The 17,202-nt window shown below is 39.2% G+C and overlaps 1 protein-coding gene across 3 annotated transcripts in view; it reads right to left on the reverse strand.

The window, feature by feature from the left end:
* Positions 1-232: 232 nt before the first annotated feature.
* The window catches only part of olfm2a (olfactomedin 2a), a 42,166-nt gene continuing 25,196 nt past the window's right edge, over positions 233-17,202 (reverse strand). For 2 of the 3 annotated variants that reach the window (XM_031743508.2, XM_031743507.2), the window contains exons 2-6: positions 13,560-13,709; positions 6,806-6,961; positions 4,939-5,158; positions 2,953-3,059; positions 233-1,211 (exon numbers count right to left, since the gene is read on the reverse strand). In XM_031743508.2, the coding sequence (XP_031599368.1) occupies positions 537-1,211; positions 2,953-3,059; positions 4,939-5,158; positions 6,806-6,961; positions 13,560-13,709 (1,308 nt within the window). In that variant the 3' untranslated portion in view covers positions 233-536. Of the gene's footprint in view, positions 1,212-2,952; positions 3,060-4,938; positions 5,159-6,805; positions 6,962-7,913; positions 7,936-13,559; positions 13,710-17,202 lie in introns of those variants that run through there. The other variant, XM_039610769.1, reaches the window with a different exon arrangement.

The raw sequence follows: 17,202 nt of genomic DNA on the forward strand, positions 1-17,202 counted from the left end.
ATTTCAGGCTAGGAAAATAGCTTCAATATTATTCTAAATGCATCTTTTGTGCTTTGTATCTGTCTGAGCTAGGTTTCAGGGAAATAACAGGAACATTAACAACACAGACAAAGGAAATGTTACTCTTATTTGAGCCTTTCAAGTTTGAAACCATGTTTTCAGACAGATTTTTCACCTCTTCCAAAAATTCATTTAAGGTTTTTGAAATCAGTGACAATGAAATACAAAAGCATAAATGGTAAAGAGGATATTTATTTATCATCACAAATAAAAAGAACCATGCTTACTCATCACAGAAAGAAAAAAAGAGAGAGAAGCGCTCAGTCTTTGTATCTTTGCCGACCTTACTGTCGGATGGTTTTTTGAGAATGTGAGTAATAGCACTCTATGAAGTTTGAAATTCTTTAAAAAAAAATCCAAGCCTATACCCATACATTAAAGCCCCCAACCCACACCTCCCATAGTGTGTGCCCCCCACCCCTGACGCCCCAGAACAATAATCACAGCATTATTTAAATGAGTCAGTCTGAGGGTCCTCAGTCCCCAGAAGTCTTAATAACCTGGAAGAGTGTGACATTGTACAGCACCTGGTGTCCGTTGTTCCAGGTATAAAGGACCCTCTCCCTGGGGTTATAGTCCATCATGGAAATATGGGAGTATTGATTGTGGAAGGGGATGTCTGTGTACTCATAACTTGATGTGTTGGTGTAATAAGCAAAATAGATCTTGGCACCAGCCAGGTGGGAGTTGGTGACATATAGTGTGCCGCAGATCATAAAAGACTCTCCAGCACTGCGCTTAGGAAAGCCTGTGTCCCAAGTCTGCAGCACCTCCAGACTCTGAGGCTCCAGGCGGCTGATGACAATGTTTCCAGCATTAGGGATGGTGGTGTAAACAGCCCATAGGCCATTCTCGTCCGCCATCAGGTCGATGTCAGAGGAGCCACCCCAGGAGTAGGGAAAAGTGTTGTTATAGCCGGCCCCACTCAAACTGCGCTGCACCAGCACACTTCGAGAACGGAAGTGGTACTTGATGATAATGTTGCTCTGGTACTTGTTGTAGTACAGTGAACCATTGTAGACCACATGACCGGTGCCAGCCCAAGGGTGTGGCAGCAAGTGCTGCACAAAGTTCTGGCCCTTCATGAAATCATTCATTGTGCGATATTCCAGGACCCGACGTCCCTTGAAGTAACCATCCATGGACCACACCTGTAGAAAAAAGAAAAATTAATAACATAGGAAAAAAAGGTCAGAAAAATAAGTCAATGAGAAGGTCTCGAGATTACTGGAGAAAAATATTGTTGTGTTAAACTTGACCTTTCTGTAAGAAATTGTAAGTCACAGTTTATTATCACTTGCTGCAATGGCCTAAAATAAGAATGTTTAGCGTGTATGTTTAGTGTGCATGTTTGAGTGTGTGTATATCGATTCTCTGAGTTGTGCATGCATGGATGTGTGTGCAGAGCTACTGATCTGCCAGGCATGTGGGAGTGAAGATGTTGCCTGAGCTTTGCAGTCAACCACTGCTTGTGCTCCCTGCCCTTTCCAGTCCACATTTACAGAAAATCAATCCATTTAGCAACTCTATCTTTTTCCTCAAGCACTCTCAGCGGATCTCTCCACTGACATGGCCCCTCTCTGGCTGCATTTCCCATCTCATTCCCTCAGTGCTCTCACTGAGGCACAGTTCAGCTTTTAATTGATTCAATTAAACTGCAGTTGGCTTAGATGGTTATTTTTCTCTTGAACATTTGAAGGAAAGCTTTGCTAGGATCTGCTGCTTTTTCTGATTCTGTTACTGCAATTTTTCTTTCTTGTCCCACTTTTGCCTCCTTCTCCATTGTAGAGTAAGTATTTCCAAATGCACAGAGGAGAAAAGAAGGGTATGGGAGGAGCTGATGGTGAAGAGACACAGTGGCTGAATTATGTAGGAGGGGAGATTATAGAGCATTAAGCGTTGTTTCTCCTATGCCTGCTAATTTGGGTCTCTAGAATAGAGCAGGAGACAGGAATTGAGTAAGGCAAAGCTCTTGCGTATTCAGATTTTTTTCCTCCTTTGCCTTTGGCTCATGAGCAACAATGAAATTTCCCCAGAATGATTATGATTATTGCTGCGGATGTTAATGTGGCATTGCTGATGTATCTGCCTATTAATACTTGGAGAGATTGAGGTGATTGAGCCAGCTGATTAAAGACAAAGATCAGAACATTCAGTCACAAAAATTGACCTTTTCTGTCCACAACATCTATTTAGGCTGTTATGATTCATTGCAGGAAAGAAAAAGGCCAAGCTCATCTCTCCTCTTAAACTTCATCAGTTTCCCTTCTCTTCTTCACATTGCTAATAATGCAGTCTTCCACTTTTCCAGCACCACCATTTCATCTCAATCACCATAGCCCACCCTTAATCTTCTATATTATTCTTCCCTTGTCTCTTTCCTGCTGCTTCTTGCCATGTGCCTGACCATACAAAACTGCATGACATGTCTGATCAGCTGAACCCATTACTATATCATTTGGGTCCAGAGCACACTCCTGGTAATTACCCAAGTGATTTAGAAAACTTTTGCCCAAACAACTCATTCATTTCTCCACTGATGATGAAGTGATTAATCAGCTGGAGTTGTAGTGACAGAGGAAGACAGGGAGGAGGGAAAGATACGCTATCCATCAGTGGCACAGCTTTGGATTCCCATTTTTCTCACTGTCTCCCCCCCTTGAAAGCTCATGAGAAGTCATTCTCACGAAAAACAGTGCATCAGTCACTGAAGTGCCATATAGTGGCACTGCTGTGACACACATTTTCTTCTTTTTTTTTCCCTCACTGAGAAGGTTGACTGTGGTTATCCTCTCTGCTTGGTTATCCTAATAATAATAATAATAATAATAATAATAATAATAATGATCCTGTGTTCCTGTATTGGTCAAATGTAGCAGCTGAGAAACTCACTCTGTTGTCGGAACTGGGTATCATGGTATCTGTCATCCAGGAGCCGAACCTTGACCCTGATGCACGTACTGTGATGGGATTACTGACGCCAGTGAGCTTCCCGCAGCCTGGAGGTCAAAGAGGCAGAAGAATTAAGAAAGCATGTATGCCTACATACCTAAGAGGACACACAGACGCACATGCACTCGGGTGTTTTCTCTATCAGATCACACTATTTTTCTTTTATAATTCATCTGAAATATGGCATTTCATTTGGATTGGTTCAGAGCCAGTTGTTTTCACTATAGAGGTTTAAATTTTTGTACACCAAGGAAATGTACTATTTGTGCCGTTAACTTAGATAAATGTGTCGATAAATATTTTGTGCAGTCGTCTTCTGTTGTCTTGTTTTCAGTGTTGGTCAAGTTACTTGAAAAAAGTAATCAGTTACTAATTACTGATTACTTCCCCCAAAAAGTAATCCCGTTACTTTACTGATTACTTATTTTCAAAAGTAATTAGTTACTTAGTTACTTAGTTACTTAGTTACTTTTTAAAAACACGATTTACAACCTGAATAGGTGATAAAGCGATAGATCTTTCAGCCCAATTCTACTTTTTCTGCATAATTCATCATACAAAATGTAATCAAATGGAAAAGTCTCTTTTTAAAACTTGTTTTATTAGTTTTAATCTTTTAACTTTATGCATCAAGCAAAAATTAAATTATATGCAACATTCTCTGACTGGAAGAAATTTGTTTAACATTTAAACCTATTTTCTGCACATTCCAGCACATAAAATAAAATATTTTTTTGTTTTTACACTCACTCTTTCAAATAGATGAAAGTAAAACACAGCAGAAAATAAATAAAATCAAAGACTAGCGGTCCTGTTGCTCTATTTTCACCTGTAAAGCAGGACTGGGGTAGGCGGAGGTTTACCCTGGTGCAGGTGTGCTGCAGCGGTCAGTGGAAGAATCCGCGAGTTTCTCTGTGAATTTCACATTACGTCAAGTAGTACACTCGGTGCTTGCTTGGAAGTTTAGGGGTTTTTTCGCTGTAAAAGAAGTTTTCTTCCACGCACAACGGACACTAATGTTTTTGTCACTTTTTATGGAATCAAACTCAAAATAAGGTCAGTACTTCCACGCTTTAAACGCTGCATGCTACACTCTGTCCCGCACTCCATATATTATGATCTGCAGACAGCTGTTGTCACGAACGTCGCACTCGCTTACGTCACTGTCATGAGACGTTCTCAAAAAAAATCACGGTTTTAGTAACGCAGTAACGCAGCGTTCCTACGTGAAAGTAACGGTAATCTAATTACCGTTTTTGCAATAGTAATCCCTTACATTACTCGTTACTTGAAAAAAGTAATCAGATTACAGTAACGCGTTACAAGTAACGCGTTACTGCCCATCTCTGCTTGTTTTCATTTGTGATTCTCCACAATGCAATCTTGTCTTTGCTTTTTGAAATCTGTAATACACACAAACTGGTTCACTTTGTGGCATCATTTTTATATTTCCATTGTTGTTTTACTGTCCTGGTTTTTACCCAGTACTTAAAAAGTGAGCATTATTTTTTCATAATTCTCTCTCTTGGTTCATTTTCAAATGTAAAACAATAATAAAACGCAAATTAGCTAAGGGCTAAACTGTAACTGCAGTCTTTTTTGTTAACTCATCAGTTTATACGTGTGGGATTTTTGTAAAATCATCAGTTTAAGCTAACACATTACACACAAATGCAATCTATTATTCATTCAATTTTTCTAGGCCAGTTTTTCTCAATTTATGCAGATAATTTGAGTTCAGAGCAAAGTGGAAATGTTAACAACATGCTACAGAGTTTTGACCAGCGGTGATCTTAGTGTAATCATTAATTCTGTTCTGCACAACTGTTGTCAAATTGATTAAATGCTGCAATGATATATGGTAATGAATTTTTAATTGGGTAACAATGACCACATACAAACACCCACAATCATTTCCATATATACCAAGTTTCTGCATGCAGGAGTGGAGTCTGGTTTCAAGTAGCAGGACTCTCTGTCGCAGCTCCTCGTAATCGTAGGCCCCCATCTCCTCTTGGATAGCCATAAGCACCAAGGACAGATTCCTTACTTCCTCCCGAAGGCGCAGGATCATTTTGGCATCAGTCTTGTATTGTTCCAGCACTGGCAACAGGGGGAGCAGCTGGGTCACCTTGTCTTTTAACTCCTGTGATAGTTATCACAGAAAAGGGGGAAGAGGATTACACCCTTAGAGAATAGTCAAGATAGGGGATGCAACTGCCCTGTGATAGTGAGTGCAATCTTCCCTTGGTGTTTGTGGTTCATAAAGATAAAGGTTCTGGTTTATCTGTTCAAAACTATAGACTTTTGATTTTTAATGAGATTTACAATGTCTATTCTTAATATTTTATGGCAATACCCTGAAATTAGATGTCCTTTTATCTTCTTTCAAGGACAAAAGGAATATTTTATCTGTTTAAAAAGCAAATATTTTGTTGTTCAATGTGCTTGTTTCAGTTGTAGCACTTTTACTGTCTGTAAATACATTTTTACTTCCTTTGAAAATGTTTTGGATTGGAAAGCCACCTATATGAGAAACACTATTCAAATTGTCCAAATGCCTGTGATCTGTTTTGGGTGATGAAACTTCACCTACTTGCTGCAGAGCTAGTTGTAAACTTGGACTGTGACTCATCGTGTGTTTAGAAGTTAAAAGAACAACATGTCCTTAGGTAGGAGTACAGGAAGCTGCAGGAGAACCTGGCTGCCTACGTGGAAAGCAGTGGGCTCAAGAGAGAAATGGGCGTATCAATAAAGTGTGGCCGCCACAGGAGGGGCTGTTTCCTCCTTGTTAAGGTTTATCGTAAATCTGGTGATGGAGCAGCTCTCAGCCCCGTGGCGCCACATCATAAATCTCATTTTCACTTTTTCAAGAAGAGAAAATTCACTCTCGTTAATCTCCCGCACTCTGCCATCGGCAACTTTAAGCTGCACGCATTCATCAGCCAACCTGGTCTGGACAAATCCAGTTTTTTCCCCTCTTTGTTGAATTAAGATAGATCAGAAGATATAACTCATTTCGTTCTGCATATTTTAGTCATCTCAAGCAGTGCTGATGAATTGGTTAATTTTATAAACATCTTCATTACCTTCTTTGGAATGGCTTTCATAAAACACACTGAAAGCAAAACACAGGCATTCGTGCTTGTCCTTGTGCTGCAGTATGGACCCAGCGGTAAAGCACACTTAGCATTTATCAAGCCATCTTTTAATCAAACTATTTTATGGTCCATCTAATATCTGTAAGAGTGTGAGAAATGTGAAAAAGCCCCAGTAAGACAGCCTGCTGACAGGAAGACAAAAAGGCTTACTAATAATGGCAGCTAAGCCCTAGCTTGTAGACAGATAAGGTAGAGATAAATGTGAATGTATGTGCCTGTTATCTGAAGGCAGACAGCAGAATGTTAAGTATATCAAGTAGTAAGCTCACTGAAGATAGAGAGCAAATGGATACAAAGAGACAAATGCAACCCCCACCCCCCCAAAAAAAAACCCATTCTTTTTCTAGGTCCAAGAATTTAATCACTCATGAGCGTGTGATTTACTTGGATTTCTCTGTGCATGACTAAAGAACTCATATAAGACTGGATATGAATTTGTGTACCTATGTTTATGCTGCAGTGCATCGCGAGTCATACAAAATTTTATTGTCTGTGAAGAGCAAAAGAGATTGCAATGCATAAGTTTGGCGAGCAGTGCCAGATCAACAGTGTCTGCATTCACTTGACAATAATATACACACATATAAACACCAATGCACACACTGTACATGAGGAGACACAGAGCCAATTACCTGAAAGCCCTTTGGATTGAGGCTGCGGGGATTTTCAGAGGCCACCTTCAGCTTTCCATCTACCACTTTCATTAGACTCTCTGTGTTTCTGACATACTGTAGATCCCTGTATGTCCTTAGGTCCAGCACCTCCATTGACTGGCTGATGTTCTGAACCTGCGCCACAAAAACAAACCCACAATGACACTAATGACCGCGGGTTATCTTAGAGGAGGGGTTAGGATTTTTTTTCTCATTTTACACCTCAGTCACAGATCATTTATTGTAAGTTTCATTTTTACTGTTGTTCATTATTTAGTTTAAATTGCAGTAAATGAGTCAGCCAAGAAAAAAACAAACAAACAAAACAGCTGTCTCTGTTTGTATTTTCTCTTGTTCGAACTGAGTCTTGGTCTTTTCTCCCAATTCCTGCCTCTGGGTTGTAATCCTGCCTTCATAGTTTGGGGTTTGCATGGGTTTTCCAGATACACAGGTGGGGTGAAATGAAAACTTTGTGGCCTCAGTCGTGAATGTGAAATGTCAATAAACTTGTCCTTTACTTGTCTGCAGGCATCTTTTTTGTAGTACTCATGTGCAGGTACTAAAAAAAAAAACTTCTTGCTCCCATTTCATTCATATTCCAAGTTAAATGTTACAGCCAAAGAAGAATGTGGAGGTGGCCCTATTTTTGAACTTAAATATGAAGTTAGAGAAGTTGGTTGAAACCACATAATCTGTGCTGTTTCGTTCATAAGCTGTAACAATTACTGAACTAAAGAATGGGCTTTAAAATGTACACTATCACATTGAATTATAGAATTAGGCATACAACTCTCAGTTTAAATAATTATGATGACAGGAATATTCAACAGTGATGACAATAATTTTTCTATGGTTAAGAAATGCAACTTCACAATCTATCAAAGTTAAGAACATTCTTGAAGAGGTAGCTGCATCATTGTCACAGTCTACAATTAAGAAATGCCTTCATGATAGGAAATACACAGGGTTTGAAAAATGTTACAAACCAATTTGGTACACACAAAAACGGGAAGGCTCAACTTGGCTTTATCAGAAAACACTTCAAAGAGCCTGCAAAGCTCTGCAAAGAAAAACAAAATCTACCTACCGTCTGTTAAACATGGTGGAGGCAATGTTGTGACATGGGTATGTGCTGACCAGTGGAACCAGGCAGCTCGTGTTTATTGATGATGTGACTGCTGATAAAAGTAGTAGGATGTACTGCAAAATTTAAAGGGCTATGAGCTCAGCTCAGATTCAACCAAATGGTGCAAAATTGTCAGATAGCACTTCCTAATGCAAGACCCAAATATTATTCACCTGAAATCAACCCAACAGAGCTTGCTTTTCAGTTACTGAAGACAAGTCTGATTACAGAAAGACACATAAAGAAATGGCTAATGAAGGTGGCTGCAGTAAATGCCTAGTGGGGCATCTCAAGGGAAGGAATGTAGCTTTTCAGCTGAGCCCCTGAAAATGGGGGACTATGTACAGTTAATCTAATAAAACTAATGAAAATTAAAGCTGAATGTCTGTACTTTAATCACATTTTCACTATCTGGTTTATAATCCATGGCAATGGTGTGCAGAGGCAAAATTACATTAAAAATGTGTCATTTTTCAGAAGAAGTGATACAGTGGGAGGATTTAGTCTATAACTGCTAACTGCGTGATTTGTGGAGTTTAATACATTTAATGTGCAGCTAAAAATTTTTAAATGTGTGTTTTGGCAATTTGAGCACCACAAGGTCTTTTCCATTTCTTTTATTTATTTTCAAGGGAAGGCAGACATTTCTACAGCTGAAAGTGTGCAAATCGCACATAAAAAAACACTACAGGTCAGAAGAAAGATTTTTTTTTTTTTTTTACTGTCAATTTAAAAAAAATATATACATATTAATAAAAAAAAGAAAATTGGCAGCACATATAAAGCATGAGGAGGTTAAAAAAGCAGCACAGTCCTTTAAAATCTGTTGAGGTAATAAAACAACAATGCAGCTATACATGACTTTCAACATGCAATGAAAGTCAACAAGTTTCACTCATATAAAAATGCTACAGCTATGAAAATAAGGATAGTAAGCTCATGATCATGACAGCGTACAAAAGGTAATGGATGCCTATGAAATGTTACCAAACGAACCTCGTGGAGGAGCGAACATGCTGTTAAGTAGGCGTTTATTGAACACTCAGTTTTGCACTATGTTTAATTTTTACTAAGTACTCAGCTTATTCACTTTTGACAGCCCACTCTGTTTCTGCATAACCAACCTACTGATTCATGCACCCCCTCATCTCCTGCACGATGCACTGAACTGGCCAGAAATCACTTGAACATTGATAAATATTACTGGGCTGTCGTGTTTACCGGAGGCGTATGGGTACATATGTACAACTACCCACAGCAACAGACGCCCACCCACAATGACATGCGCAATCAAAACTCCAAGCAAGCAAAATATATTTATTCATATCACTCCTAACATAAACAAAAAACAGACCAAGCTCTTAAAGGTCAGCGTTTGGCACAAAGTCTGTTTTGCACCAAATGCTTTGCTTGCCTACTCTCTGACAACCCACTCAATTACTTTGTGTCCCTTGTTTTCTACAACCAGTTCATTCCTCACATGCTTCATGAACCGTCCTGGTTATATTTGGTCAGAAAATATATCCCTTCACTAATTAAAAGTGGCTTTACAGCACTACATGTGCATTAGATGGAAAAATGTGGAAGGGTAAAATGTTCCAGCAGGATGGACTCTAAACAAATGCAGTGTCACCACCCTCCAGGGCAGGTGACAGCTGGGACCACTCAGTCCTCCGAGTTGTGGCATTTCATGCTTACCTTTGGTCACATAAGATTCTCTCTACCCTCACCAGCTCAGATTAATCAGTCACAGGTGTATCTGCTTCTTGTCCAGCGCGATGACTCACTCTGTACCAAATCCTAAAAACTGTCTTTATGTGTATTCCTCACTTTTTTTTTTTTTTTTTTTTTTTTTACCTCAACACAGTTACATAGAGAGGTTAAAAGAGTACATGAGGTGTTTAAAAGTCTGTTGTGAGCACTCTTGCACAGTGTTCTTCGGGTCAGCTCTGCATTAAATGGCATTTTGTCTGGCTTCACAGGAAGCTGAATAGAGATTTTGCACAAGGCTACTTTAAATTCTTTGAACAGAGGGGCTGTTTTGACATTGTTATTGTATCCTTGGCTTTCTTTGTCAGGGAGAGATTTTGTGGATCTGGTCCAATCAAACATTTCACCCGCATGCTCTGAGTTCAAATGAGGATGCTTGGTGGGCATGGAACTATAATGTGCTTATACACAGAGAATACACGTAGTCTTTTAACTAACGTCTTGTGTCCAGCTGAAACAGCATTGACCCCAGGTATCCTCATTAAGCTGGGCTGTGGACAGTAGTAGATGGGAGTGTTTGGTTCTAATAACTAGTGTCTTACAAGTAGTGTGCATGCTGAGGGCACAGACACAGTAGCATAAACATCCACACTGTATGCAATATAGCATAATAGTAATATTTCCAGAGCTTGCAAAGCTCAGTTGATACTGTGTGAGAGGTGTTGACTATTATTGTAGTTTCTAAATCCTTATTTTATATAATAAATTGTATTTAGTTTCAAATGATCACATGTAATGCAATTAACCAATGCAAATAGTTCAGTTAAAATTTACAGGTGTATAACAACCTATCAACAAATAACATTAAAGGCGTCACAAAGACAGTTATTATGGCTTATCTTAGTTAAAAACTGTTATAAAATGTGATTGTAATGCAGCAGCAATAAGCTGTAGTAATCCCTTTCTGTATGGCTATCAGTCTCTCACATCATTATAGAAGAAATTTAGTCCACTCTTTTTTTTCTTTTTATAATGTTGCATAATTCCATTTGAGCAGTTCACCCACCACAGCATTTCAATCAGGTCGGTGTCTGGACTTTGACTTGACCACTGCAACACACCGATTCTTTCAGTTTTTAGTTGTTCTGTTGTAGATTTGCTGCTGGTCGTGTCTTGTTGCATGGACACATTTTGGCCAAGGTTTAGCTGTCAGACAGGTGGCCTTACATGAACGTTAATATTTAACATGCTAACTGATGCCTGTAGAGTCTGAAATGTAGCTCTCGGGTTTTTTTGCCATTTCACTGAACATCACATTGGGTGAATTTGTTGTGACATCCACTCGAGGGAAGATTGGCAACTATCTTTTCCACTCATGCATAATCTTTCTCATTGTAGAATAATGGACTTTAAATAGTTTAGAAAGAGCCTTACAGCCATTCCCAGCAATATTTGCTTCTTTGAGATCATTCCTTTGTCTTTTCTCCATGGCACTGGTTAACACACACCTGACCAGGAAACTACCTCTGCCGTTATAGAGGTGGCCACATTGTCTGCTACTTACCCTCTTCATTTCTATAGTTTTTCAGAGGACTGCATTTATATAGGATTGTATGACTCACTTGAATCACTAAGGAAAAAAAATGGCAAAGTACTGTAAGCCATTTATTCATTTATTTTAATTTAATTAATCACTTACTCTTAATCAATGCAGTCTGCTTTGTTACAACAGTGAAAAATAGAAATATAAAATTTCAGTGGAAATTAGATCTGGAGATGGGTAATAAACAAACTGACTTGATCAATCCATGGAACACTACTCCAGCCAGTCAGCAACAAGGGGGCGTTTGTACTTGTATGCAGGGCAGGAGGAAGGTAAGATGGGGAAAAGAGGCCAGTGGGGAAAAAAGCTGACACCTTGGTTATACTGAAGTCCAGGACATATTTGGAAACAATCAGAAAATAAAAGGTCAAAAGGGAAACCACTGAAAGAAACCACACTGGGATCTATGTTGGAAATGCTAATTATAATTTGTACAATGGCATGCTATTGAAGAAAAAAAATATAAGAAACTACAAGCTGATTTTAATAAAAATGTGTCATCCTCCAACTGGATTAACAACACCGGTGCAACTGGCTGTGAGACAAGTGCTCAAGAACTGTATGCAAAGTACAACGCCAAAAATAATATGTCGAAGATGACTTCACTTTCGTTAAATGGGTGTCACCAAAATCAAGCAGCCCTCTACATGCCAGAACATGGAATTAAAGGAAAAAACTAACAAAAGAGGGGGATGAGGAAATACTATTAATGTGCACTTGCTTTGGATTCAGAATTAATCTAAAGTTTTCCAAATACAAACAGTATTTTATAATATGCACTTTTCATATACATTTTACCAGGTTATTTTTTCCCAAAGGTTCAGAATGAAAATAAACTGAATACCTGTCAGTTCCCAAAGAATTATTTACCAGAAATGAGAAAAAAAACATCAACATGCAAACAGACTAGTGCATTTTTATAGTGCATTATTATAAAACTGAACTTGCAGTCTTTTAATATATATATAAAAAACTATTCTTTACACACACACACTGTAAGAGCAAATATGGAGACTTTAAAGGAATATATACTTTGCATCGCACAAATGTGTAGGTGAACTTCTCTCACCAGTTTTACCGAGTTTGTCTCTTTATGTTCCAGGCTCTTCCTTTTCTGTTGGAATATGCTTCGTTTAAAGTGTGGATGAGTGTGGATTTTGTTAGTGTGAACATGTGCTTTAAACAGGAGCAGACAGAGACTGTCAGGGGAAAAGGGAAACTTCAATGAGAATGAATGCAATATGTGAATTCAGGTGTCTCATTGATCCATCAAGGCCTCGGAGCTTATTCAGCATCTCAATTTACCACCACCTCTCCTCACAAGACCACATCAATGTCAACCCCTCCTGTCTTTCCTTTCCTCCATTCTGCTTCTTTGCTCCTAGGCTTTCAGTTACTCGGTGAAGCCAGCCTCTCTTTCACCTTCTCACTGGTTTTGATTGTCCAAGAAAAAAAATCAACTGTATTATGAATGAACTGGAGAGCAGACCGAAGATGCCATAGCCCATCAGGTACTTGAAAGGTGTTTAACGTCATTTCTCTGGTTTCTACTGTTTAAACAGACATGAATACAAATTAAATGAATTAAATAAATAAAAAGAGACAGGTGTGCTGCCTGTAGATCTGGATATTTAACAAGCCTCTGCGGATCATTTATGAACCTACCTGCTGTCTGACCTTAGTTGCGTGTTTGTGTTTGTGCACTAGGTATTAGCACGCTCTACGTGTCAGTCAGTAATGCTTTACTGCATCTAAATAATACCTAGATTTATTCTCTGCCTGTTGAAAACAGCATGCATAGTACACACTACGTCATTAAATGTTATCAATATCACAAGCAAGCACAAGAGCTCTAATGAAATGTCCTAATCAACCCAGATTTGGTAGCACAGTATTTCATTTACATGTCTCCACCTAAAGTACTTGTAATCTTCACTGACTTGTTAACAGTTAATTTTATTAATTTTCATCTCATTAATTTATATTTATAAAAGAAACATTGTAAGGCTAAGGTTCAGTGAATTCAATTACATGGGTAGGTTTTTGGATATTTTTCATTAGCAATTCATGATTCATTAACTTTCAGGTACTCAGCTGCTCAACAACAGTCTTCTGACTGGTATCGTGTTCATATGCACAACTGATCAACTGCGGCGTAAAGGAAAACCGTTCACTTCAGCAGCCTTTATGTGACAGACGGCGTCAGACACGAGCCCAGTGTGGCAGTTTGTGCTTGCATGTCTGTGTGGGTAATACTTGTGTCCCAGTGTGGGTGTGTTATTGACAGCTGTCACCTTCTCCATGAGCTGGCGAAGCTGCCTGCTGCGTGGGTCGCGGTTACACATGTTCTGGGCTGGTGCAACGACGGTACAGATACACTTCCCATCTGCGTCCTGCGCTGAACTGTAGATCTCCCAGCCCTCCTCTGGTCGTGGGTATAGAGCCTGCAGAAATACAGAGACACATATATCTTAGAGGCATAAAATAAAAAATAAAATATGGTTGTTTCTGTCTGCAGCTGTTTATCTGTGCTACCACCAAATTGGCTTTTCAAAATGCATGAGGGCAGACAAGATATTTTATTCTGCCAGCACGCATCAACGGTAATCTGAAAAGTGTTCCACCCTTATAAAACGTGTCTAAGCCAATAAATTTATCTAATACTTAAAAGTGTTGCATAAAGTCTTTTGAAGAAAAAAAAAAGACTCTTTTATACATCCCATATCATGATTGGTTGAGCCTATTCTGTCACCATAAATTAGCTGCAAAGTCATAATTTCTCTATTGCATTACTTTTTTCTTTGTGACTCTTTCAGAAATGAATCCTCTCCCAAGAAAATTAATGACAATTGCTCACCCCAACTATTCAAAACCATTTGCAGTCTAATTTCAGTTTTAACTGGAGATGAAGAGCGTGAGCACAGAGACTGACAGAGCTGGTAGTCACAGTGGTAAAAGACACCAGCAGGGAGAGATAGAGGATAGAAGAGTCATCTAGAAGATAATGGAGAGGGTGAAAGCTGAAATGGGTGTAGATTAAGATAAGACAAGACACACTGGTGGAAAATACACAAAGGGATGGAGAACACAGTGACATGACAAAGACAGAGCAAGAATTTTGTGGAGGATGAAGAAAGACAAAGATAAATTGGAGGAAAATGGGGATTTCAAAGAAAGAGGAAGAAAAAGGGATCAGAACAGGCTGTATAAAAGCAGAGCATCTAATAAGTTTGGACACAGAAAGGAAATGGAGCTGTTCACGATCGATAATGCAGCCCCTTACCAGTGAAGGAGGGGAGAGGCTAAAAGGATGGATGTCTCTCTCTGTCTAATCCAATCAAAAGCAGCGCTGTGCTCTTGCAATCACACATGTATGCATTACACAGTTTACGCAAAGGTTTTTCTATTCTGATTTGCTCATTCACATTGCATCTAGCACAGCCAGTATATGACGCAAGCTGTAATAAGAGAAGAAAGAGCCTTTTTGGAGATGCAATTAAAGACCCATCCATATAAGAGGTCGGAAAAGTCTAGAAATAAAAAGTTATGTCTCAGCTCTGTGCCTCTCTCCCGCTTTCCTCTGAGCAGTGTTATGCTGTGATCTCGTCTCCTTGGGTCGGGGGATCAGATTAAAATGTCTTGGGGGACAGGGGGACTGTGTGATTGGAGTGTAAAGTAGCAACCACCCTGCGAGCCAATGTGCTCACTGTCACATCTTGTCATTCCTGCCAATCCCTTGGCACTCCACCCCCTCTCCACTCTTTCCGCTCCCTCTTTCTCTGCCTTCTTCTTCCCTCGCAGATGCAGAAAGAGCGCATCTTAAATCTGACTTACTTTAAATCGAGGGATGGCAAACAGACTATAGCTATGTGAGGGACTTAAATATCCTGTGCCAATAGCAACAATGAAGTTCTACGCGTAATTCTTATCACATTTTCTCTTTTCCATTATATTCAATGCATATTAAATAGACTCATGAATTTTTTATATGACTGCATCTAAATTTAATTAAGCTAAGTAAGGAGAAATATTCTGTTCATATAGTATTAAAAAGATATATTAGCTATATTTCAGGATGACTGAATTTCTACTTTCCATGTGAAAGACTCACCATGGAACGTATTGGCACACTGGTTAAAATATCTTTACAGTATTATCAGTATTGCTGCATATTTTCCAGTCCCCGCAGTGACTTGCACTTTTTTCTGTCACTCAGTGCCTTTCTTATCATTAGTCTTCCTTCTCCGAGGCAATCGACCATCAAAAGTCTATAATATGGTGATACAGGGGCACAATAGCCAAAGCCAGAGTTAAGACAAAAGAGCCAGTCGCCACAGCAGAACCTTTCAGCTTTGATGGTCTGTTTCATTCTGCCATTGCCTTGGCATGAGGGAGTTTGTGTGTATGTGTGTGGGTGTCTTTGTTGGGGGGGCTTCTTTTTCAGCATTTACTTCCCTGCTCACGTCTCACTCACTGTCAGGTTTCTGTATGTGCTGAAGTCTGTGACTATGCTTGTGTGTGAGAGCGGTCATCTGTGCTAAAAGTCTTTCTGTCGTAATGTCTATGTATATCAGTATGAGTATGCTTCAACATACAGTACTTACATAAATTCTTGTGTAGTAATACACGCATTGTGGGATGACACAGAAATGCAACTACACATCTGATCCACACCCTCAAGATGCTATGTTTGGAAATTCCTGCAGCTGTAATGCATGCTTACTGCAGAACTATAGAGTCTATGTAATGGCTGATATAATACTGTGAACGTGTGTAAAATACTAGAATGTGAAGTCACAGCTGGTTACAAGCACTTTCATTAAAACTGGCACCCTGCAGTGTTAACAGGTGGAGGTTTTCTAGATAGAAACTGCAAAATCTACTTAAGCTGCTAATTCTTAAGGTGTCTGCAGTCTTCGGTAAAATAACTGCATATCCATACACGTAGGGCTTGTCCGCTTATGCACGAGATATTCACTTTGGGCTTAGCTAGATTTTTGCCAATGGATGCAGAAGTGTGCATTAATTTTTCATATTGCTATCAGCTTCAAAGGGAGCCACAGTTGGTGTCGCACCAACTTTTTTTTTTCTTTCCCAAATGAAATCTTACGTTGCGGGCAGTAGAAATTCAGCAAAATAAAATCAGAGGCACGTTGGGTTTCGTCAGAAAGGGCATCTGCTGTAAAAACTTTGCCAAATAAAACATGTGGAGCTACTTGCTGTGGCGACCCCTTGCGAATAAAGGAGCAGCTGAAAGTAGCTTCTTTTAATATCAGAGCCATGTCAGACCTATTATCATACTTTCTTCATTTTCCAACATGTTTAATATCACGCTGTGCTCTTCCTGTGCTTTTCCAAGCCAGAGAGTTTTCACAGCAACCAATCTTCTCTTCTGTTCATTAAAGTTTCATAAATGCTGAGCTGAAATTAAGAGCTTATTTGAATCACTTCCAGTTTCATTACCACCCACCTATCCGTTCAGCACTAACTTCACCGTTCTCATCACAGTGGCAGTTCAGGGAGCAGGAGAGAAAAGGTAATTCTTAAATGCAAATGTGCATTGTCCCTATATGCTTTGTGCCCAGACGGATCTATATATCAGAGCTAGTGATCTCTCACATTGAACATAGTGTCATAAACTTAAATATGTTTTGGAAGGTATTAATGTGATACGATTAAGGCATCTCTAGAGAATGGGTCATTGACATTGGTTCATTTAAGACAGTCAAAACTATGTAGTCTAGCAAACGTCTCATTAGTAATGAAAAAGCTAATTTCTCAATATCTTCCTTTATCCACAATTATGTTCCAGATATGCAGAGTAAAATCGAGTGTGAGTAATGTTTGCATACTGTGTGCTGCTCGTGTATTAGTGTGCTGCACTTGAGTAGTGACGATAACATAACCTGAGCTGTCACCGTGCTATCAGTGCGGCTA

This window comes from Oreochromis aureus, linkage group 4 (assembly GCF_013358895.1).
Source record: "Oreochromis aureus strain Israel breed Guangdong linkage group 4, ZZ_aureus, whole genome shotgun sequence".
Classification (NCBI taxonomy): Eukaryota; Metazoa; Chordata; class Actinopteri; order Cichliformes; family Cichlidae; genus Oreochromis; species Oreochromis aureus.